The 24847-nt window shown below is 46.9% G+C and overlaps 1 protein-coding gene across 2 annotated transcripts in view; it reads right to left on the bottom strand.

The window, feature by feature from the left end:
• The window catches only part of ADAMTS9 (ADAM metallopeptidase with thrombospondin type 1 motif 9), a 143954-nt gene extending 120208 nt beyond the window's left edge, over window positions 1–23746 (bottom strand). For both annotated transcript variants that reach the window (XM_030569560.1, XM_030569561.1), the window contains exons 1-3: window positions 19239–23746; window positions 18157–18533; window positions 15557–15719 (exon numbers count right to left, since the gene is read on the bottom strand). In XM_030569560.1, the coding sequence (XP_030425420.1) occupies window positions 15557–15719; window positions 18157–18533; window positions 19239–19344 (646 nt within the window). In that variant the 5' untranslated portion in view covers window positions 19345–23746. The remainder of the gene's footprint in view (window positions 1–15556; window positions 15720–18156; window positions 18534–19238) is intronic.
• Window positions 23747–24847: the final 1101 nt, after the last annotated feature.

Raw genomic sequence — 24847 nt, 5'->3', positions numbered from 1 at the left:
CCCTCCCTCATCCCAACTCTAATTTTGTGAGCATTCATGGCCCACCATACAATTTCTATTCCCAGATGTGGCCCTCGGGACAGAAAGTTTGCCCACCCCGGAGTTGGATCCTGCCAAGCCAAGCCCTGCAGGGGGAAGACAGCACTGCCAGGTGTAACCCAGACCGAATGTGGGGTTGGCTCACAATATGGTTTCCTGTAATTTTACAAGTTAGCTGGACCTTACCGATCTGCAGCATTTCTATGGTCAAGTTCTGCAAGGTCCTTAGATCCAAAAAGGAAAAGAAGCGACTGGGGATGGATCACTTGATGACTCCCTGTTCTGTTCATTCACTCTGGGGCACCTGGCACTGGCCACTGTCGGAAGACAGGATACTGGGCTAGATGGACCCTTAATCCAGGGTTTCTCAAACAGGGATCGTCACTTGTATAGGGAAAGCTCCTGACGGGCTGGGCCAGTTTGTTTACCTGCCCTGTCCGCAGGTCCGGTCGATCGCGGCTCCCACTGGCCGTGGATCGCTGCTCTCGGAGCCAGTGGGAGCCATGATCGGCTGGACCTGAGGACGGGGCAGGTAAACAAACCGGCCCGGCCCACCAGGGGCTTTCCCTACACCAAGCAGCGACCCCCGTTTGAAAAACCCTGCCTTAGTCTGACCCAGTTAGGGTGACCGGATGTCCCGATTTTATAGGGACAGTCCTGATTTTGGGGTCTTTTTTTCTTATATAGGCTCCTATTACCCCCCGACCCCCGTCTAGATTTTTCACATGTGCTGTCTGATCACCCTAGATCCAGTAGGGCCATTCTTATGTTCTTAAGTAATTGTTCTTCCTCTAGCAATGAGTTACGGTTAAGGGGATAGGGAAGTTTGGTACTCGCTGCCTTACTCGTTATTGGAAGATGTAAGCTTACAAGTAAGTAAGTAGGGCAGTTGTATTTGTGTGACTATATAGAGGGCAGGGGAGGGTTGGCAGAGTTCATTTTTAAAATTTGGATGGAAAACAACAATACTTATGTTAAAGCTTTTTTATTTGTATCAATTTAAATTTTCACAGTTGCGCAAGGAAGTTATGAGTCATAAGTATTTGTTTTATTTTCATCTATTTTAAATGTTCACAGTTGCGGGAGCTTATGGGGCAAGGGGTCAAACAATTCTTTAATGATAGAGGAGGCTGAGATTCAAAAAGTTAGAGTTTTGTATCTGTTCAAACACAAATTGTCAAAATATACACAGTAAATAGCCTTAAAAATGAATCTCTCAGACTTTCTCAAGCAGCATTTTTATTGCTTTACCTATCTGTAAATTTCGATTCTCAATGGAAACATTTTGCCATGTGTGTGTGTGTGTTTGGTGAAATCATTGTTTACTGACATTTACGGATATACATCTAATCCTTTCATGTCTCTCTCTACAGGTGCACCAGAAAAGCACCAGTCAGTCATATTTATACACTGGGTATTCCAATCTCGTTACTGAGGGCTTGTACAGTGCTGCAGCTGCACAGCTATAATGCTTTAGTGAAGATGTTACTATGCCAACAGGAGAGGTTCTCCCATCAGCATAGCTAATCCACCCACCCAAGAGGTGTGAGCTATGTTGATGGGAGAAGTTCTCCCATCGAAGTAGTGCTGCGTGCATCGGGGGTTAAGTCGGTGTAACTACCCTCAAGCAACGTAATTGTAGTGATACATGTTTATAGTGTAGACCTGGCCTAAGAAACTAAACACAGTCTGACAGGGCAGCAACTGATTTAAAACCACTTGTGTACTTTGACAATAATGAACCGTTATCTTAACCCAGCCAGAAATGGGACACTTTTAATTTGCAAAAAAATAAAATAATAATATGAAACACTAACTGCAATATACTGCTCTCAAGCCATGCATAAAACTCCCAACAGCAATTGTGCGTACAAATTAAGAATGCCATATGGGTCTAAAGCTGTTGATATCTAACTTGTCACCATTAAGAAGGCCACCAAAGGGTAGAAATGTTGCATACCTCTTGAACAGATCTACATTCTCTAGTCTAATTAAGCAGAAATGAAAAACTCACACATCACCCAGAATACCATAAATTAATAGTGTGGGTCCAATAAAGGATATTACCTTACCCATCTTGTCTCTTGAATACTTTGGAGCCAACACTGCAAAAATCTAACTTAACAATGGCAAGCTTATTCTGATAACATGGAAAGCAATGAAAAACGCCTATATTTTGAGCTATAATAAGAGTGTGATGTTTTGCATTTGTCTACCACGTTGATACATCAACCGATAACAGGAAGCAAAATATCTGTCTGGCAATCTCTCAGTTCCTTGCAAATGACTAGAAAGCACCTACCTACCCATGACAGTAAATAGATGGGTTTAAGGAACAAGACATTGGCTTATTCACAATACAATCCAAGTCCCACTGACGAGATGGATTTTCAAGTGCCTGGCGTTTAAAGCCAAGCCACCACTAGATTAATAATTCAGGAATGAGCAAAGCTATCCTTTGTACAGCTTCAACAGTTGATATTCATTTAAACGTGGTCAAAGAACCAGTCTAACAATTTCCTAACACCGGATCTTTAAGCCACGTCTGTTTTTAATGATTGCTTCAGTTTAGCAACCACCCAGTACAGTACTTGATGGATCTAAACTCTAACAATTCATTTTCACTTGCAACAGGAAGGAAGAAATGAAGCCAACGGAAGGCTATAAACACCCAGTCCTAGAAATTTCATTCACACAAGCAAACAACATAGGTCTTGTACATAGCGCAGTCATTTACAGTGGTGCAAATTGGAGGTAAAATACCACCATCCTGTCTGACAGCACTTTACATTTACTTGGCACTCAGTTTGGCCAAAGGATGATTCAAAGACCATTGAAATTAAGTCAATGGGACTCTTTCCACTGAACTTAATGGACTTTGGACCAGACCCAAAGGCAATGGAGAATCAGGCCCTAGAGGAGTACTCCGACTGATTGCATTAGTAAGGGTGACAGGAGTGGACCTCGGGATTGCTTTTGAAATAGTAACAATTGTTATGCTAAAATCAAAAATTAAAAGAGTGATCACTTGTCCCTAATCCTTTCCACTTCCCCATTAACTTGTCCTTGGGACTAGAAAGCATTTTGCACAATTAAATAAGGCATGTGACAATGAAAGCAATCCCAGTTCAAGTTCATGGAAGCTGGGGTGGGGGGAGAGAAGCAGCTTCTTAGCTAACAGTATTAAAATTCCCTTCCAGGTTTAAAAAAAAAAAGTGCTTTTAAACTAACTTATTATCAAATGCAATTTGAATACATAGACCAGGTGTTTCTGTACTTAAAGACTCGCTGCTTGGTAGTTAGCCTATAAAGTCTCTATAACTACTCTGAGCCAGCGAAGCAGATGCTAAAGCTATAGTTAGGAAGTTAATTATTGCACGCTTTCATAAAGCTGAGCAAAATTTAACTGAGTTCCCTCAAGGCGGTTAAACACCTTGTGACTGGACTCCCTGGAACTGAAGTTGTTAGGGAGCGCTATAGGCAATTCACCCTTGCAGAATGGCTTTGCATATGTGCTTGGTTTCAATATACAGGCCTGATCCTGCTACCCACACTCACATGAACTCTCCGTGAAATCGCTGGAAACACACCTAGGAGTACTGGCTATAGAATCCAACCCCGTTGTTCTAACTCTCAATAGGAATTTTAACTCCGATTGCTACCAGTGACAATTATGCAAGGAAAGGAGAATAGACCCTCACAATGAACTTCAAAACAACACAGCAGTGTTTTAAACAGCCCTTATATGCTTTTATTTACCTCCCTTTAAAAACATCTAATTGTTTCAAAGTAGTGGTCCCCAACCTTTTTCGTCTGATGGGAGCCAGATGACAAGCCACGGAGGACGGTGGCGGCGGACGAGCGGCGGACAAGCATCCGCCGAAATTCCACCGACAAGCGGCAACGTCAATAGGTGTCACCACTGAAATGCCAACAAGTAGCATCATCCAGAGGTGTCGCCGCCGAAATACCGCCAAAAATCGGCGACGCCTCTGGATGACACAGCTTGTCGGCGGCATTTCAGTGGATGCTCGTTCACCGGCCAGTACGCGGGTGCACCGCATTGGGGACCCTTGTTTCAAAGAGTCTTTTCACTGACGTTCATGAAAGGTGCTAATGAGAACACAAGGGAAACAAAATTCCTCCCCCTGCCCAACACACAGGTACAAGGTGAGGAGCAGTAACACAAGCTTTGCAATATTGCTAATGTGCCTCAACCCTGACCTCGTGGGGCCATCGCTAGGAGTGAGAGGAACAGTTCAGATTCCATGCCAGCTGAGTCCTGGGCCTCGCTGAGGCCGCTAACAGGGGATGATGTTTTGATTGCGGTTTCTGTGATGTGGAGACCAGAATTAGAGGAAGACTCAGCATTTCATTTCACAAAAACAAGCACCGGCCACTGCCATTTTAGGAGGCCTCTGAACCAGTCACCTATAGATGGAAGAGGCTATAACTCTGATCCATCTATCCACTCCAGATTTCAAGAAACGTGCACACTTTTTTGACTGTAATTTATGAAGATTCCCAAGTCCACTGAGAAATCACATGCATGATGACAGGATAGTAGCTGTATTTACAGTCACAGTCTAGAAAAATATGGTGTTTACTGTATTTGGATTAAGCAAAATAAACAAAAAAATCCTACTTTATTCAAATGATGGGCATTCATTGAACTGTCCCAGAAGGCAAACTCAGATCCCATGAGGGAAGAGGACTGGACTCGATGACCTCTCGAGGTCCCTTCCAGTCCTAGAGTCTATGAATCTTTCCCTTTTAATGACATCAAGGCAAATTCTCTTTCTGTTACACACTGTGTAAATCTGGAGTTACTCTACTGTAGTCAATGGATTTATTCCAGATTTTTGCCAATGTAACCCAGAGCAGAATTTAGTTTTGGTGATGGAAGTTTGTTATGCTGCTAGGATGACAGCTGGAGACGGAGGAGTGAAAAGAGAGGGGAGCTGAGTGGCTTGCTTGGTAGCATATTCTGACAAATCAATCAATCCTAAAGGCAGAACTAATGTTAACTCCACAGGATGTTAACTCCACTTCCATGACTATGGATCCAGAGAACTGCAAATTGCTACAGTAGGATATAGAAAACAGCATTTATGGACTGAGGGGTGGGCGTTAAGATCAAAAACTAAATGGGAAATGAATAATTAAACCCAAACAAGAATCCAATGAAAAACAACATATTCTACGTTCATACATACGAGACAAAAATGATTGATAACTGTCTAATTACTACTTGCACTGCAAACCAAAGAAACTTCAAATACAAATCAATCTGAGCTTGCTTAACAGCATATACAGGTAAATTAGATCTAGAGTCTTTAACGGCAAAAAAATTCACTAAAAAGTTATATCTATAACTTACAGCGTTATGTGCAGACAAAACTGTAATACAGCAAAACCATACAACACAGCCCACTATTCACAGGCATGTTACAGCTGGGGGGAGGATGGAAATCCCATTTCACAAATGATTTGGAGATTTCAGCATTTGTTTTATTCCGATTAGGAACAAAACCAGAAAATTTCTAAATTCTCCACAAAGGCAAATTCTGAAAAAAACTTTGTTTCAATTTAACTTTTTTTATATAACATACAAGAATTTTGAAACAAAATGTCATTTCACACTGAAATATCGAACTGTGCCGTATATTGAGATGTCTGAGTACAGGACTAAGACCTCATGGCCCAAGTTCATCTCCTTGTTAATGGTCGTGGCTTATTTTGCCCCACTTGGAGCTTTTCAGTCTCTGCACCGACATATTTTGCAGGATGGCAAGACCAAGCCGTGCAATATTCTGACCATCAGAAACATCCAACCCAGAAGCATCTGCTCCAGGGACAGTTGCCCTGAATCCCGGGTTTTCTTCGTGAAATGTATCAAGCATGTGAACAGCTCAAAGCACAACACGTTTAATACCGCTCCTGCAAACACTGCATCTTCCTGTCTACGACGCTTGATTCCTGTGCTATGAATTCTTACGCACTCAAGCAGATTGCTGCAGGCAGTGGGCTAACTGCCAGCTATACTGGAGGAGGGTACCGGGTGGTGGGAGAGGGGGGTAATATAGACCTTCACAATTACCACAAATCCCCCCACCCCTTCTACAAAGCCCCAGCCAGGGCAAATTTGCTGACATCCCTCTCCCCAATCATTCCCCTTTCCAAATGTCTTGTATCTTCGCTCAAGCCCCTCCCCAAGGCTTCCCCAAGCCCATGTCCCTCCCAAAGACCCCCGTGCCTATATCCCCATCAGCCCCCTCCTCTCCTCACCAGACCCCCAAGGCTGAGTCACCTCCTCCACTTCTCCTCTCTCCTTCATGGGCGGGAAGCTGGAATGGGCAGGAGGCCCTGACTCAGTCGTTCCCGGAAGCCGGCTCAGCCCCCTGGCCTAGGCCGGCTCGGCACTCAGAGCCAGTGGGAGGGCAAAGGAGGGAAATTCAGCCCAGCCGGCTACTGAGAGCAGCCTTGTGGCCGCCCAGCCGGGGGACAGAGAAGTGCCCAGTGGGCCCAGCTGTCTCCTCCTAGTCCAACCCGGCCCACCAGCAGAGAAGCAATTGCTGAGTTGCACGAAGATGCAGCCTCAGGCTGTTCCCTCAGCTGTCTCCCTCCTCTCCAGAAATTGTCTCCACCTGCCCAGTAAAATTAAGCTGTGCAGGTGCCATTCTACTATTCCACTGCCCCGCTTCGTTCCCCTTCTTGGGCCTGCTATTAACCAATTGGTTCCTTTGGACTTCCCCTGAGAGTATGAGGAAGGGCCCAGCCTCCCCGAATTTCTCCTCTTCCGGATGTCTCTGCCCTGACACCCTTTCCTGTCCTTCCTGGTGGGCTGCAGTTCTGCTGTGCTGCCCGTCCAGGTCTTGCTACGCTGAGCTGTCACTCCAACCTCGAGTCACAAGGAGGCAGCGGTGGGTGGGCTGAGCAGAGAAGAAGCCATATGGGGCACAGAAGACTGCCTGCAGCAGTAACATGGCTCCAGCAATCTACGCTCCCAGGAGCCCAGCTTCTGTCTCAGTGCCGGGCAGCATGAGGTTGAAATCAGCAGGCAGCAGGGAAATGGAGAGTGTTTGGGGCCATAGGGGCACTCCTGCCAAAAATCACGAGTCAGGCCCCACACAGTCATAAAGGTTGGACTCTTTTTACAGACCTCCCAACAGTCTCGGGTTTCTCCGGACTGTCCCTCTTTGACCCCCATGTGCCCCTTGTCACAGTTAAAGCTGGGAACGTTTCCCACATTCAGGCCACCTGGGCAGGGAGACTGTGCAAAAGAGGCAGGTTGTCCCAGAGCCCCATTTGAGACAACCCCCAAACCCAGTGGTATTGCAACCTGGCGCATGGGGTCACAGCGCCACTCAGGTTTGGTTCAGCCACTCCTCTTTTTCAGTCTATGGAGGGGCAGCTGGGCCAAATTTGAATGACACTGCACCCTGCTTTAGCTACTAGAAGCATTGAGAGGTATGTTTTTATTTGCCTTTTGGGTTCATGTCAGGCTTTTCTTCTTCACAGCCACAAGGGCTAGAAGCTTGCTTCTGTAAGAAAGGAAAGCTGAGATTGCCACCTAGTCACATGACTCCAGTAGCTAGGGCTTTAAAACACACAGCCAATATTGTGAGACTCACAACAATACTGCAAACTAGAAACACAGACACAGAGACGGGAATGATTCCTGAGGGATGAGTGCCTGAGATGGGAGGCAGGGTAAGGCTGTGTCAGGTTGGGAGGGATCCTGCGGGATGTGGGAAGAGACATAATCTTGAGATATGGAGACAGAGGTAGGGGATCCTAGGAAAGGGGAGATTTGGACTCTGACAAGTTACATATAATCTCATTATCCAGAATCAAGTGTTCATTTAAAGATATTTCAATGGTGTACAAACCTCTCTCTCTCTCTCACACACACACACACACACACACACACACACGCCTTTTCAACGTATCTGGTGGTTAGCCACAGCCTGAGGCACATCCTAAAGTTGAACATGTCCCATCCCATCATAAAAATCTTACAATCAAATAGTGTGACCCCAGTTTCCCATCGCTCAAACACCAGTTTACAGTCTCTCCTGCACAAAGGAAATGGAAGACCCTCTACCCTCTCCTGTGACAAGGCCCCCACCAAGTCATTCCTCAGTCTGAGCCCCTCACCTATGGGTCCCCAGCCTCCCTAAATGCTTGTGAGGAAATATGCAGTAGGCCCATAAGCTTTAGAAATCCAGGCTCTGGTAGACTCAGGAGGGGCAGTCCCAGGCCAGTGGGAATGCCCTGGCTGCAGCTACAGCTGAGAGCGCCACCAGTAATCTCAGGGAGAGAGATGACAACAAAATGGATGATGGGAATGGAGGGTGCTCAGCACATTACAGGTGCTTGGCATCATCTAGGATCAGGCCCAAAATTAACAAAGGCTTAATTAGAACAGTGATCTGATAGCTCAGGCCATAGTACAAATGGCCCCAGGCTACGGTGACTCTCCAGTGTTGTGTTCAGCAGGAAAGGCCCATTAAAAGTTACTTTGAAAGTGTAATGTATTACAAATTACTCATTAATGGACCTGACAATCGGTGACATGTTACTGATTATTTCGGTCTCATGCGTGTCAGTTGCATGGCGAGACATATTTTGTACCATGACTCTTGTGGCATCATCATCATCAGAAAAGGACACTTTTTCAAGGAAAAAAAGGACCAAATGGAATCCACATAATATTAGGTCTACAGGTTACTTCTATGGAATAGGGTCTAGAACCACTTATGGTGTAAACGGATTGAATCCAATAGAGCTACACTGATTTACACCACTGAAGGAGCTGACCCATTTACTTTGGCCACCTTATCAATGCGATAACCACACATTCAACAGCCTATACCTTTGGGAATTGCAAGTATTCATCTGGCCAGAAGTCTGGGAAACGTGGGTGTCCTACAAGATAATAATGACACTCGGCATGACCGCAGCAAAAGCTGCCTCTCTGTTGAAGAGAGGAGCAAATAATTCACAGCTACTTTGCATTTCACCTGTCTCCTGGCTGGGAAAAAAACATCCACAATAGCTAAACAATCAAGCAGGAATTTAGAATGTTAAGTCGAAATACGCGGGTCAGAATTTGGGACTTCGCATTTGTGATACTTTCGCATTCGCTTTCAGGAGGTGCTAGAACATTCTACGCTCGAGAGTGGCTCCTAACGAGCACCGGTGCAAGTAAAGCTCGGGGACTGGTAAGGTTATGGAAACTGAACAGAAAAGGTTGCAACATAACCGCATTTCCTCTCCTCCTCCTATTAGTCCGTGTCTGCAGGGGACTCTGCTGTAGCAATTTCTGCCTGTTCTCCCACAGCTCAGGGCTCCTCTGGCCTGTACTAACCTGAGACCAGCTCTCATTTCTTACCACTATAATATGAAATAGCAGCACGGCCTTTTCCTGGCTCTCTTTCAAGGTGGGGAGGACTCTCATCTTCTTATCAGCATCGCACCAATGAGGTGAGTGCTGCTGTTCCATTGGAGAGTTTTGCCCCAGTGGATGCTTCTGCTTTAAACAAATGTCATTACAGGGCTAGGCCCAACATGACTTGCGACTGCCATCGGGTATGGCTACACTTCAAATTTCAAAGCGCTGCCGCGGTAGCGCTGCAGGAGCACTGCCACGGCAGCGCTTTGAAGTGTGAGTGTGGTCGGAGCGCCAGCGCTGGGAGCCGCTTCTACACCTCTACGGGTGTAGCTTGCAGTGCTGGGAGCCGCGTTCCCAGCACTGCGGCACTGATTACACTGAGGCTTTACAGCGCTGTATCTTGCAGCGCTCAGGGGGGTGTTTTTTCACACCCCTGAGCGCGAATGTTGCAGCGCTGTAAAGTGCCAGTGTAGCCATGGCCATCGAAAACCCACTGCCGCTATCTCCCAGTCCCGAGGCAAACGAGTGGAAGGGGACTACTATACCAGCAATGAAAGTGGGGACCACAGCCAGTGCTCACATTTGATCCTTGTTCCTAGATATGAGAAAAAACTGCTTGTCTGTTTCAGCCACAGCCAGAGCCTGTTATGCCAAATTGAAGGAAAAATGAGGTGTAGCCGGGGGAGTCTGGGTTTTTGCAGCTTCTTCAGGATTTGATAGCCCTGTAGTTTGTACTATAGCAAATCACCTACAATGTGTTGCTACCACTACATAAACTTTTCTTTCTTTCTTTCTTTTTAAATGTGAAGCTGGAAAGAAAACAGAGAAAGCATAATGAAAAGTCAGGTGGTAAGAGGACAGATAAAAGAACACAATTGGAACACAAAGGAGGAAAGAACAGAAACAGCTCGTTCAAAATATAACTCTTGCAAGGGGGTTGTTGTAAAAGATATAAAATTGGGAGTAAATAATAGGCAAGAACAATACAGAGAAAACAAAACACAACAGACAGGTAGAATTATAACAGAAAGCTCCAGACAAGCCACAAAAGAGTTGGAGCATGAATAGAGAATAGTAGCAAAAGATCAGAAATAAATTAACCAAAACTGACCAAACACACACCCCAGGAGAGATACAAGAGACGGAAAGAAAGGTAAGCAGCAAAAACCAGAGAAAGATGAAAAGAAAAACATGAGAGAGAAATAAAGAACCGTACAGCACAGCAGGGGTTGGCTTCCTATCCCTCACTTTCTGAAAACAACAAATCAAATTAACAACTTCAATAGAGACGGCAGGCTAGAAGGGGAAAGCCACAGATATAAGCACAACTAAGGAGTTTGTGTGACATGTACACACATACAGGTGTGTTTGGAAAAAAATGAGTATGTTAGAAGTCATGCTCATCCAACCCCCTCTGGAAATGGTATGGAACAGAATGAGAGATGAACCACAGTGGTTTATTTAGATATAGGGGAGGTTTCCTGTCAGTGAAGTAATAACCGTAGCTGGACTAAATCAAGACTGGATGTCTTTCTAAACAATATGCTCTAGTTCAACCAGAAGTTGTGGACTTGATGCAGAAATTATGGGTAAGGTTTCCTGGCTTGTGCCATGGACTAGATAGTCATAGTGCTCCCGTGACCATGAAATCTATGAATCTACACCAATCTGCGAGTGTACAGAGGTGAGCGCACAGTTATCATCAAGTCCATTGGACAATCTCTCAAGTGATTCTAATACGGATTCTTGTTCCTTTTGACAGCAGCAGAAGACCCCCCCCCTTCCATTGAGCTCAGGAAGCTCAGCTCTCCGCCTTCACTGAGCAGTCTCCCTTCTGGATTAAAATTACATTTTTTAAACTCTCAATCTCCACCTTGCTAATCGAGACTGCTTAAAAATCCAGTGGTAGTTGTAATACCTAGGGGAGAGTTTTGTGGGAATGCTCTGCTGGCATGAAGCAAGGAGAGTGAGCAGAGCTGCCGTGGACGGCTTGTCTACGTAGCACCCCCTAGTGGTATTTCACACCCACCCTGGCCAGTCTTCATTTTTTAAATGCTGTTCAAGTCAGTCTAGTTAGTTACTGTACCAGAGGCTGCATGGGTATAAATCAGGGGAGGAATCACCTCAGCAGGTCACCCCATGTTCAAGAAAGATTAATTTAAACTGGAACAGGAGCACGAAGAGCCTGTAGAATGATCAGGGGAATGGAAGGCCTCATCTAGGAGAGGAAAGTGGAAGAACTTGGCTTTAGCAATAAATAAATAAATCAATAAATCAGAGAGATAGGATTGCTCTCTATAAATACATGGGGAGGGAGGGGGAGAGGGTAAATACCAGGGAGGGCAAAGGGCTACATAAGCTAAAGGACAGCTTGGCACAAGAAAAAAAAATGGATATAAATGGGCCATGAACAAATTCAGGCTGGAAATCAGAAGAAGGTTTCTAATCATCAGAGGGCTGAGGTTCTAGAACAGCCTCCCAATAGGAGTTGTGGGGGCAACCAACTTAATTAGTTTTAAGAGAGAGCTGGACAAAATTTACGAGTGCGACTGTATGACAGGGTTGCTTGTGATGGTAGAAGGCAGCCCTGGGGCTCTCTTTCAGTTTATGTCTTATGCTCCTAAAGCTCATGCTTCAGGGTTTCAGCCAGCCACCTGCAGGGGTCAGGAAGAGATGTTTGGTTTTTATCTCCTTCCTCAGTAGCATCAGGAATGGCCACAGCTGGAGATGACATATTGGGTGGGATTGGCTCTGAGCTGGCACCAAGCATTCTCTCACTCAGGGGCTTGGCTGGTTAGTCCTAGCTCATATGCTCAGAGTCTAATTGATCAACAAATGTGGGTCAGGAAGGCATTTGTCCTCAGGTCAGTTTGGCAGTGACTTCGGGGGTTTTTCACCTTCCTCTGCAGCGTGTTGGTGTGGATCACTCACCAGGATTATTTGGGTAGATTTAATTTAATCATTTCCCTGATATTGTGGGTTGCATTGGACACTGGTGCCTCCTATTCTCTGGCACAGAAAAGTCTAGTCTTCTGAGGGCTGTGATACTTTGGTCTCCTTCTGGCTTTGAGGTTTAGCATGCATGGGCTGGGAGCTGTTGGTGGTCTGTGATACACGGGAGATCAGACTAGATCACCTTAAACGCTGGGACTCTATTGTGATGGCCAAAGGAAGGGAAGGGTTAGTGAGGGTACAAAGTCCGCCTCTTAACTCCCAAACTACTGTGGCAGGAAGCAAGACACAGAGAGAAGGATATGGGACAGGCCAAGAGTGAAAGAACAAGGAGAAGCTGCTATTAACAGCCTCATGACCTCAGCATAACTACAATAGTCTACTATACTGAACAACAGCAAAGCCTTGGCAACAGTTTGTTATAACACACATCATTAATCCATTAACCTGTATGGCAGAAGAGCTAGGGCATGTGGTCAGGAAAGCCCATATTGCATTGATCTAAAAAGCAGCTATAAGAAACTGCTAATTAAAATGTAGCAGAACCAAAAAGACAAATATGCCTGCATTCCCTAGCTGACCTGATCAAGTGAAAAGTAATAATAGTAATGATAAATGCTTCATGGAGATCACTGGAAATGAAAGACCCTACTTTATCCATCAATCATTGCTCGGGGGAAAAGCTTTTCTTAGACACTTGAGGATGTCTACAACTACTTCATTATATTAAGAACACACTTGGAAAACATTATGTTGTGTAGAAATCGTTTCGGTGCACAACAGCCTCTAAGAAAGAGAGATTTAATAAAGCCACAGTCTTGCAAAGGGGTCTGCCCATGCAAAGCTCATTGCAGATTTGGGGTCTAAGACTTTTCTGGAGTTGAATTTCCGCTTTTGGCGGATTTCCGTTTTCCCCATTAACTTGCAGTACAAATGGACTTTTCACATGTTGGCTGCAGCAACAGTATAAGTTTAATGTCATCTACAGATCCCAGGTACAATGCAACTGAGCTCATAAATTGTAATGAGATCATTTCCTTTCCCCCTGGCTTATGTGAACACGGCAGTTTGCCCAAAGGTGACTCCTAAAGATAAACTTGAGAAAAATGGAGCTGGGCTTTACTTTTTCCCTGAAGTAATCTGAGCTACTCTCTTGCCTCTAAGGCAGGGGTTCTCAAACTGGGGATCGGGACCCCTCAGGGGGTCATGAGGTTATTACATGGGGGGGTCGCGAGCTGTCAGCCTCCACCCCAAACCCTGCTTTGTCTCCAGCATTTATAATAATGTTAAATATATTAAAAAGTGTTTTAATGTATAAGGGGGGGTCGCACTCAGAGGCGTGCTATGTGAAAGGGGTCACCAGTACAAAAGTTTGAGAATCACTGCTCTAGAGGTGGTGAAGGTAAAAGAATATCGGTGAGCCAGTGGAGGGAAGTTCATATGGCCACTGACCACGCTGTGCTTTGCTATTTCAACGTCCACAGCTAACAACACAGCACCTGTCACCAGCACAAGATTCACTTAAAATTGTTGAACCGGAAATGGGGGAAGGGCAGAACCATGCTGCCTATTTTGGGTCCTTTGAACCTTATTATTTGGACAGAGCTTGAACTTATTGGGGCTTCTCCTTTTCCACACTGTGTGGAGCAATAAAGAATAAGCAGCAGAGGAAAAGGGGAAGCACAGCAGATTAGCAGAGGACAGAAAAAGACCTAGGCAATTATACAGAATAATACAGTGGGATGATTTCTTGTGAAAGCTAGTATAGCATGAACACCTGACCTGAAACTATTAGACGCATCACAAGGTTGAACAATATACGATCACTCCACAAAGGGAAAGACCCTAAATTGTATTCAGGGTCTTTCCATCTACCTTTGATTCAATAGGTTCCAAGATCTGCTGGTCCATTCCTCGAGGGGTTACTGGTGAATTGTGCCAGATTCTGTGTTTCTTTCCAACTGTTCTGAGTCTCCTGCATCTGATCTCAAAGAAGGGAGCAGAAACAGCTGGAAGAGAGAAACCAGAGTGGCATAGTCCAGCAGCAACCCTTGGAAGAACAAACAATAAAAGCCTTGTGAGATGTACTATTATTCCCCCAAATGTGTGTACACGTGTGTGTACCACCATTAAATCTCCCTTAGTCTTCGATCAGTGCCTTGGGACAGCTCCTTGAACCACTCTGTCACCATACCAGCTCTAACTATGTAGACAAAACCACTGCCTATACCCTCTCTCCCGCAATGAGCCACAAGTGTAAGATACAATGTAAATTCTGTACAACACTAATACAATACAAATGCATCACATAATAGTCCAAAGGAGATTCTCACTGTGTACAAGCTAATGCATACAAGCGGCCACATTCTGCCGCTCTTACATCAAATCATACCTTTACTCCATGAGTAACCCCACCTACTTGAAGAGTAACCATACCACTCAGCCTGAATAAAGTTGGCAGATTCATGCCCACAGTGTTTAGGTTGCAATATACCTCACAAGAGGCATCTGTAGGTTTAGTACACCAAGGAGTGGTGCCCAAACATGGGGAGAAAACAGGAGACCCAAGAAGTAAATTAATCAGTGAAAGCATTAAGTAACCTCTGGCAAGGAAGAGGAAAGGTTGGGAGAAGAGACAAGTCATTGCATTTTGGACCAGTTCAGGTAAGGAGAGATCGGGCCTAGAAAGACCACGATGGAAGGAATTATAGCAAGCAAGATGACAGAAGTTGAAGGCACATGTGAGTTTCAGCTGAAGTGCAGGAGAAATTGTGTATTTTAGGGCTTATGGTTAGGAAGGAAGAGAAGTAAGGTGGTACAGACACAGAAGCCATTTAAGGCACAAGAGCTCAGAGATGACTACTTTACCTCACAGTAGGCATGATTGGGATCAACGGTGGCAATGGTAGTGGTAGAATTTGGCCTCCGGTTGACCTTCTTAAGTTAGAAGTCAAAGACAAGATGTACCTCACCCGAACAATAGAAAAGACTATCCCCAAAGCAAAGAGCACCACACCTAGGGGTTCACAATAGCCCCTTCACTGCACACCCACGATTATTTCTAGCCCAAACAGTGCCAATGTCCCCTCCGATATCACGGTAAATGGTTTATAATTCAGCAATACAGAATCATGGAAGTGACTGTATGGGGAATAGTCAAACGAATACCTGAAGTATCGCAAGTGTGCCTTTCCCTTGGTGAGTCTTTTTGAGGTGCACTGTGTCTGTAGACCACATGTGGCTTATTGTGCTCTTCTTCGTACTCTTGTTCATCGGGCGATAGCAGCGGCTCCACAAAATAGTCCCCATTGTGAGACCTGAATGTGCCTAGCTGAGAGTGAAGAGAGAGACAAGTAGTCAGCTTCCAGTTGGAATATGCAAGAGACTAGGCCTACATAATTACCGTATAAAACAGACGTGGTAACATGCAGAAGTGTCTAGGGCATTTACACTTCCTTACAATGTTCAGTTTGGCAAGCAACCCCTACATCTGGGGTGGCTGAAAGCTATGGGCCCAATTCTGCTACCTTAAGTAGCACTTTACTCTGTATACTTTGCTCCCATTAAAACCAGGGAGATTATTCATGGTGTAAATTACTAGTCACCAGGAGTAAAATTCAGCCCTGTGTGAAGAGAGGACACATGTTAGACCCAGTTCTTCCTTCAGATATGTTTTCAAAATTACTCCTCATCTCAATGAGAGGTGCTGGAGTACATCTTAGGGCAGAGTTGGGCCCTATTACATTCTGCCCTCTCTGTTTCTCATATATAAGATATGCCAAGAGCAACTCTGAGCAGGGACAAGCTGAGCATGGCATCCAGTGGCTTGATCCGGGAAAGGAACTCACCTGGTGAAGCTACTGCCTAGGAGAGAATATCAAAGCTTCTAACCCATGTGACTGTGGAGCAGGCCATGGGGAAAAAACGCCACTCCCAAGCAAAAGTACACCATAAGACAAAAAGATAGAACCATAGAACCATATGGCTAGAAGGGACCACGAGGGTCAGCTAGTCTGTCCTCCTGCCAAGATGCTGGTACTAGAGCACCATCCCAGTTCTAAGCCACACAAGACACATATGCCCTGGCCTTGTGGAAAGTGTATCCACCTGCATCTCCGGGGACAGGTACGCTAGCGGCAGCCTGTCAGGGGCCGAAAGGGGGCAGGCAGCAGCTGCACCTGGTTCTCCCTGGGGAACCCCTTTAACCAGGAGGGTTGTAGGTGGAGGCTGCCCAGGAGATGGAAAGTATCAGCAAAGTGCCCAGGCGCTCTGGCCAGTGTCCCACAGGTCACCCCCCAGCTAGGATGGATCAGGATCATCCTTGGAAAGGCTCCCTGCTCATAACTCAGCTCCCTCCCCCCCAGGCAAGCTGAGGGCACTGTACTCAGAATTCTGCACGCCCCCCTGCAGTATGCTCCCTGAGCTGCCTCCATCCCTGGCTCATCCCAGCAGCTCAGGGGAAAGCAGCCAGAGAAGCCCTCCTCCCCCGCAAGCTTCCTGCACAGCTGTTTGTGTTGGCTCCTTCCCCCAGCTGGGAAGATGGAGAAGGCGTCTTGACATCTCCTCCGGCCTCCTTAAACCCCAGCAGACCTGGCTCAGGCTGGCAAAGTGCCTCGCACCTCCTTAAGGTCGTCCCCGGTAAGGGAGGGAGAGCTCTTAAGGCGGCACGCTTGACGGGTGGGGTGGGGGATTAGGGGAATTAAATCCTCCCCCCTCCATCTGGGGAGTGGTTCGCAACTGTGCCAGGCCTCGTCCTGCAGCCAGGGCACTGCCTGCTGCTGGGCTTCCTTGCAGCTCCCCTCCAGGGCCCGGCTCCTTCGCCTCCGCCCACCAAGGCTCAGCACAACCACAAACAGGGGACGTCGCTGGGAGCGCGCAGCCCCCGGGAAAGCACCGGAGGGGGGGGGGGGACTTGCAATGCGACTCCCCAGCAGCAGCAGCAGCTCGGCCACCCGGGTGAGTATGCGGGATCCCGGCTGCCTGCTCTGGAGGGTTCTTTTTTCCCACTGAATTGGCGGGGGGCGCAGCTTGCAGGACTGGCCCCCGCCCCCACTAGGGTGCCGTTTTGCCAGGACTGGGGACTGAAGGGGTTTGCCCCACGTGGAAATTTGGAGACCCCCCCCCAGCACGTGCAAGCTCTGCCGGGGTTTGGGGGGGGGCGCACCAGTGGCCCAGCACCCCCTGCCCGTCCCTCCACGTTGAGAGAGACGTGATTTAACACCCCCCCCCCCCCCGCTCTATTTAGGGCAGAGTTTCAGGCCAGACTTTTGCAACTCCTCCAAGTCAGCCCGGCGCAGGGTGAAAAACCAACCGGGCTGGCCTGGCCTGGCCTGGGGGTGAACTCGCTGTGGGCACGGAAAGGGGGCCCCGCTCCACCTTAACTGCGGCTGGCGTCCAGCCAGTGTGGCCAGCAGCCGCCGGCGTGACCCCACCTCCTTGCTTCCGCTCGGTGCTCCTGGCCACCGGCGTGTGAAAAAGCCCCTGCCCTGGCGAGCGCCGGAGAGAACGGGGCAGCCCCGGCAGAGGTTCCGGGCTGGGCGGACGCAGCCGTGGCCTTCAGTCCCTTCCAGTGCCACAGCCCCTGGCAGGGGAGAGCGCGGCGCTTTACCACCCTGAGCTGCTGGACATCCGCCACCCCACAGCAGGCGAGAGGACCGTGGCAAAGAACTCCGCATCGAGCTGCCTCGTGTAAACACAAACACCTGGGAGCCAAGGCTTGGAGAAGCTCAGACCTGGAAGTCCCCAGAGGCAGAGGGGACGGCACTTACCATGCCTGAACAGAGGCTGATGACCGCAGTGTGCTGGGGCTGGCCATTCACATGTCCTCGATAAAAACAGCGCTTTACGTCGCTGGCCTCCTCGCTGTAAAACCGGCTTTGGTTAACCCCCGGGGCTCCCAGGAGGCTGACCGTGAAACGTGGCGCGATAAATCCAGAATGGGCCGTGAGGTTGAACAGAAACTGCTCCCCGAAGGCGGAAAGCCGGTAGTGGGCCGAGGAGGAGTCGGTGGCCCAAGGGTCCGTGTCAGGATTAATACTGCGTCTCTTTCTTTTGAAGTGTTCGTGCGTGGGAAAGGGGGCTCCGAATTCGTTCACACGGGCGGGGGTGACAATCTCGAACTCGCGCAGTTTCCCCAACAGCTGGGCTGCAAACAGTAACACACACATGCCCGGTAAAGAACCGCTCTCGCGCTCAGGTCAGGCAAGATCTAGCTTTTTCACGCACACTTACCTTGGATGAAAGCAGCAAGGCCTGGCTGTCTAAAGTTGTATCTAGCAAGGGGGGAGGATATAGGTAGCTCTGCTTACAAAACAAATCAGTGCACCACTAGCTTGCCTGCACCAGGCACTGGTGGTGATGTAGTGGTACTGTATTTGCATTGCAGGAGCACCTAGAGACTAATCTAGACCAGGATCCCTACGGAGCTCGGTGCTGTACAAAAAAAAAAAAAGACAGTCCCTGCCTCTAGCAACCCACGAAGAATCCTTAGCTTTTCTATAAAGCCACCAGGGACTGCCAATTGCCCAAAGTCCTTCCTCCACTTAAAATGGGCTTCTAGACTCAGGTTATTTGGAGCTTCAGAAAGGTTTCAAGGAAAAGACGACCCTGTTCAGCAGCATTGTCCCCCTGTCCTGTGTGCACCGTGTTTTCCCAGCCTGAGAAAGGCACACAACTTTTTAAAGTTCTTGTAACTGGTGACTGAGGGCAAGCCAAGGGGAATCAATGAAACTGACACCGCAGAGTTGTAGAAATACCCCCTCCTCCCATGTTAAAACGAGGTCTCAGAAACAGCCCAAAGAACTGGAAACTTCCCCTGAAGGAGCTTTAGACGCCAAAAGCATCATCTTACCTTGTCTTGGATGCAGCTTCTGCTTCCTCGCTGCTGTGGTGGCTACATTCAAGACGTCGTGGAGAAAGAGTGTTCCTAATCCCAGTGCCCATAACACAAGCTGCATGGTGGTGCGAGTTGTTCCTTAGCAGAGAGCAGCCTTCCCCTCCCCCCTTTTAATTCCACCCCCGCCCCCGCCCCCACCCCTTGCTCCTGCTGCTGCTCGGAAAAAGAAAAACTTCAGAGCTCCCCCCCCCAACTTCACTTTATTAAAAGTGGGAACCGCTCGCATCCGATTTGTTCCCCCTGGGCTCTGCTGTGACCACAACTGCCAGCGGAGAGAAGATTAGCAGCAGCGGCAGGAGGAGGAGGAGGACTAATCGCGCACGGGGTATCGGATGCACCAGCATAGTGTAGTGAGAGGGGCTCGGGAACGAACAGGGAAGACCCTGCTGCGCTTTTGGTGGGCTGCTTTTTCCTCTCTCTCCCCCCCTTCTAGCTGGTGCCCTCGGAGGTCTTGGGAACCAGTTCAGGAGACCGGAGGGGGGCGGTCTCCGGCAAAGCAAATGCCCAGGGCCCGCCTCTATGGAGGAGGGCTCCTCCCTGCTTCCTTAGCATGTCACTTTCTTCCCTTCCAAGGAAGCATTGCTTCTGGGTTTCCAGGAGAAAAGACCTTGTCCGATTCAGTACCTAGGCCAGGACTCCTTTCCCGGGGCGGAGGGATGAAGGAGGGGGAGAGATTTACAATAAGCTGAACACTGCAGCAAGAATCACACTGTACTTTGTTCCCTGCTATGCACCTTTTTTCCCTTCTCAACTTAAAACTGCCTGATCAGAAGAATCTAATGATTCCTTGAGTCTTATTTGTTGTTCTGCACCTTTGTGACTTTGGATTTCTGAAAATATATGCAGCTCCTATAGACTTGGATCAGTTCATTCCTCCAGAAATGAATAGTTCATCTGAAAAAAACTCAGTATTAAATGCATTCAGAAGAGTGAGAATGAGAGAAATAAAAACAGCAAAATGAATGTGGCAACACCCAGACCTTGCAAACAAACTAATCTCTTTACTTTTGTTTATTGAAAGTACAAGAATTTTAAAAAATCAATTAACTTGCCACTTTCGATGCAAGGACAATTAAAATCAGTGATGTGACCCAGTTTTGTGTATAGTCAGTTTCATTTCCAGCAGCACCAAACATTACACCGACTCTTATTTTTTAATTCAAAATATTTCCATTGATCTTAAGTTTTATATAAAAATCTAGTTTAAATTGTGCTCCATATTTAAATTGAGGTGGTCCCTTTAATTTTTTCCCTGTTTTCAGGAAGGGGAAAAAACCTGTCAGATTTAAAGGCTTCTAATCAAATGAAAAAGCAAGTTACTTATGATCTCTCTAGCACTTTTAAACTACTTTACTCTCTGTGAACTTGGAGCAAAAGTCACCAGACTTTGCATAATGAATGTGAAGACCAACAAATTGTCCCATGCAAGGATATGCATGCTACGTCTCTTTAAATCTGTCACCTAGGCCAGCCAGGGGTGGGGAAACATTCTAGGCAGGTCTACAGTGAAGCTAAGGAATGGCTTTGTAGTTCTGATAAAGTTCCTTGTTCAGCATTAGAAGGCAGTGACCCTTTCTGCAGTTAGTTTAATTGTTGATGGCGTAGCAGGCTAGCAGAATGCAGACCTGTGTCAGAATAGCTGAACTGGAGTGTTCCTCCATGAATTGAATTGCCTCAGTCCTGCAGCTTTGCCTTATTTGCTTCTCTTTCTGTAAATTGCCTATGCAACATGCATCTGGATGTACCCACCGTTAATTGATTGTGCATGTACAAACAAGTTAAAATAAACCCTCAAAATAGGAAAGAGACCAAACCATTGTGAAGTAACTTCAAGCTGCTGGGCCCGCTTGGCGTTCCATGCAAACCCACTGTTTGTGCACGTTTTCGCCTGGCTTTTAGCAAAAGTGGGTCACCGCAAGTGGGTGGAGCCCCCACACTGGACCATGGACGTGTGGAGGCCTGAAAAGTCACCCCACGTGGGGCTAGTGTATGACCAAAAAGGGAATCCGAAAACAGCACTACCTTTAGTCCCAGCTTGAGGCTTCTCGCAGGCCCTGTCTGCTCAATTAGTGAGTCAGCAAAACCTGCTTAACCCTTCACAGCTTCACAGCAAGAGCAACACCTGCTAACCAAGTGTGGGGTGTCAGGCAAACACTGCCAGCCTGTGACAGTCACCATGTGAGTTTCCTGAATTCCCCCTGTGATTGCAGGAAACCACCATGCCTGTGAGTGACAATACATTTTCTTGGTATTGTGTCAGTCTGAGAGAAAACTCTTGGCCAGCAGCTTGGGACAAATGGAGGTGCTACCTGGGCAGGTAACAAAGGCTATGTCTTCACTGCAGCATTCACCTGGATATTGCTCTCGGCTCCACCACCTGCCCTGACAGGCTGACCAGATGTCCTGATTTTATAGGGACAGTCCTGATATTTGGGGCTTTGTCTTATATAGGCTATTACCCCCCACTCCCATCCCGATTTTTCACACTTGCTGTCTGGTCACCCAATGCCCTGAGTTATTGGTGCTTTCATCCCAGGTTAGCTGGCCCAGCTGGGGCTGTAGGCTGAAACCTGGGTGTTGCTTTCACTTGGGCTGGAAACCTGCCGTGGTGCCGTGAGGCTGCAGTTACTCATGTGCTGATAGCAGTGTTGGTTGTAGGGTATAAGTGAGACAAGGTGGGTGAGGTAATCACTCTTACTGGACCAACAAAAATATTACGTCCCCCCCGCCCCTGTTTATCTCAAGTGCTGATAGTCCTCCACTGTTGCCCCACAACTGCCCCCCTCCCTCCACTGCCCCCCTCATGTGCCCAGAAGGACAGTTTCTCCCACAGTTCACAGGGAAAGAATCACATAGCAGCACAAAGAACTCTCAGCCACACCCCTGGAAAAGTCCTAGGGTCGGTGACACACATGGGGGAATGCAGCACCAGCAAGGACTCAGGAACCAGAGTGCAGCTTTGTAGCTGGCTGCACACACCTAAATTAGGTGAACAGGTGGGGAAGTGGGGGCTTAGACCAGAGTGCTGATAACTCCACGTTCCCAGCATCTTACAATTCCTTCTCCCAAGACCAAGATAACGGGAGGCTGGTTGCAGGTGCTGAGTGACATCAGGCTGCCAGTCAGCAACACGAATAACGTCCTTGTGAAAAGGGGAGAGCCCTGCTGAGTACGGTTCCATTAGTGCTTTAATCAGAGATTGGGTCCGAAGTCACTATTATTGTATCACAGTAGTGGCTCAAGACCCCTTTCTCAACCTTTTTGATACCAGAGGCCGGCTTGTTGTCTTCTTAAACTCTGTCAGGGAGATCTCAGGGACTGGCGCCAGTCCATGGACTGGTTGTTGAGTAACACTGCTAGACAACACATAGTAAGAGAGAGTCCCTTGCTCAGAGGTTACGGTCTACATAAACAAGACACGAAGTGGGAGAAAAACAGTATTATTTCCATGTTACATATGGGAAACGGAGGTATGGAGACCTGCTAGGGTTTGTCTGTACAGAAACTCCGTGCACGGCAAGCCAGCATGTGAAGCTGCAGGGCACTAACTGGCTCTGTGGAGCCTGCTGCCGTGCACTAAACTTTCCATAGTATGTCAAACCCTACTGCAGAACTGCCAGGGTCCACATGGCCAGTTAGTGCACAACAAACTAGCGGCTGTAGAGTCACACTCCAGCTTCCCACGCAATAAGTTACCATGCAGACAAGCTCTTAATGATCTGACCCAAGTTGTACCATCCATGGCCGAGAGCTGGGAATAGAACCCAGAATTCCTAAATCCCAGTGCAGATCATTTACAACACAACCATCCATCCTCTCAGCCTAAACCCGTAGGAGGGACAGAAGCAGAGATGGTAAGATCTAGGCTTTGGAAATTAAGAGGGAAAGGTGAAGACACATATACACAAATTCATAGACTAAGGCCAAAAGGGACAATCATGATCATCAACTCTGACCTCCTCCCCATTGCAGGCCAAAGAACCTCACCCAACCACTCCTGAAACAGATATTAATAAGCCCCCACTTACTGAAGAATCTGAGCAGGAGACAGGGAAATTGGAAAGAGGAGCAATAAGGAAACTGGAAAAAGGGGGGGAAAATCAAGATTGTATCATAAATTCCTAAAGCAAATTATTTGCTCCCTTGGAGAATTTTATAATCCTTTGTTTTAGATTTTTGGGGTTAGAAATTGTAGGACACAATTTCAAAGGGACAACATTTTAAAACACATTCTAGCGGTGGTGTTAAAAATCACAATCTTGCATTACTGCTGTTCTAATCCATGCCAGTCCCCTTCCTGTTCAAAACAAGAAATGCCTCCCATGATGATACATTATTTTGAATTCAATTTCAATGTCATTTGAAAAAGCTAAATAATTTAACAGTAAAGTTCAAACAATACATGTTAATCATCCCAGATGATATGTGTTCTGTGCTTAAGCCAGTATACAGTCAGATGCAGACTGGCATTAAAGTTCCTCTCTCATTCTCGGAGGCGCGGTATTTGCCTATGTAAAATGTATTTTTATTGACATTTTGGATAATGTGAAATAAATTGTATATGGTTCATCATTCTGAATAGTTACTGCCATGGACTGGGAAGTACAACAGGAAAATCTTAGTATAAGTGAATAGATGCTCAACATCTGAAGGAACTAAGCCATAAATACAAACTCAGCAAAACACTTCCCTATCAGGGAGGATCTGTTACTACGTACAGTGTGCAAAGTCTCTGCACTCAAAGAAATAACTAAAGGCTGAAATCTACACAAGCAAAAATCCTGTGTGACAGAGGGAGTTTTGCCTACATAAATACGGCCAAAAAAGTCAAGCTGGGATTGCTTGATTTAGGGAGCGACAGAGCACTTAATCACAACACACAGACAGTACGGTATCTCAGGGAACAGACATAGGTTTAAGTAGAATACTCTTGGGGACACCAAACTTGCCTCTAGCTTTATAACTCTATTTTCACTGTCTTTTCTGGGTCTTATCTTTTTCTCTGTTGGGGTGACTGTGAGCCTAAGTAACTTTAATCTCTCTGGTCTCTGCTGTCCTGCTTGTCGGTATCAGCATTGTCTTCTTTTATCTGCTTCCACAGTGTGCTTGCCCAACTCTTATTCCACAAGGTGAAATGTTTTCCTTTGATGGTAGATCCTGGGTGCCACAAGATAACCAATGGCAGCAGCCAGGGTTTCCCTTCCTCTTGGGACCAGATTTAAATCCAGGAATGGAAGGCTCTCATTCCTCTTAACCAGCTCACTTGTTTCATAGCGTATCTTAAATTCTCTGTTATCGCATCCGCCCTCCACTGTTTTAGCAAAGATATTGCCCCTGTGCTCTCTTTTCTCTGAATTCAGTAACTTCTCCATGCAAAAACGGATATCCCTCCAAGGAGTATTTTCAGTCATTGTGCCAGAGCCTTTATTTAAAATCCGACAGCACCTGAACCTTTCCAGCCTGGCCAGGAAGTTGAACACCTGCAGGTTCTTGGCATGCACTTCATTTTCAAGCTTCTCTTCATTTCTCTGCCAGGCAAAAGCTTTTGATGGTGCACTGGTTAA

Source organism: Gopherus evgoodei, chromosome 7 (genome assembly GCF_007399415.2).
Source record: "Gopherus evgoodei ecotype Sinaloan lineage chromosome 7, rGopEvg1_v1.p, whole genome shotgun sequence".
NCBI lineage: Eukaryota > Metazoa > Chordata > Testudines > Testudinidae > Gopherus > Gopherus evgoodei.
The sequence above is the reverse complement of the archived record's forward strand: the minus strand, read 5'-3'. Positions and strand labels throughout refer to the sequence as shown.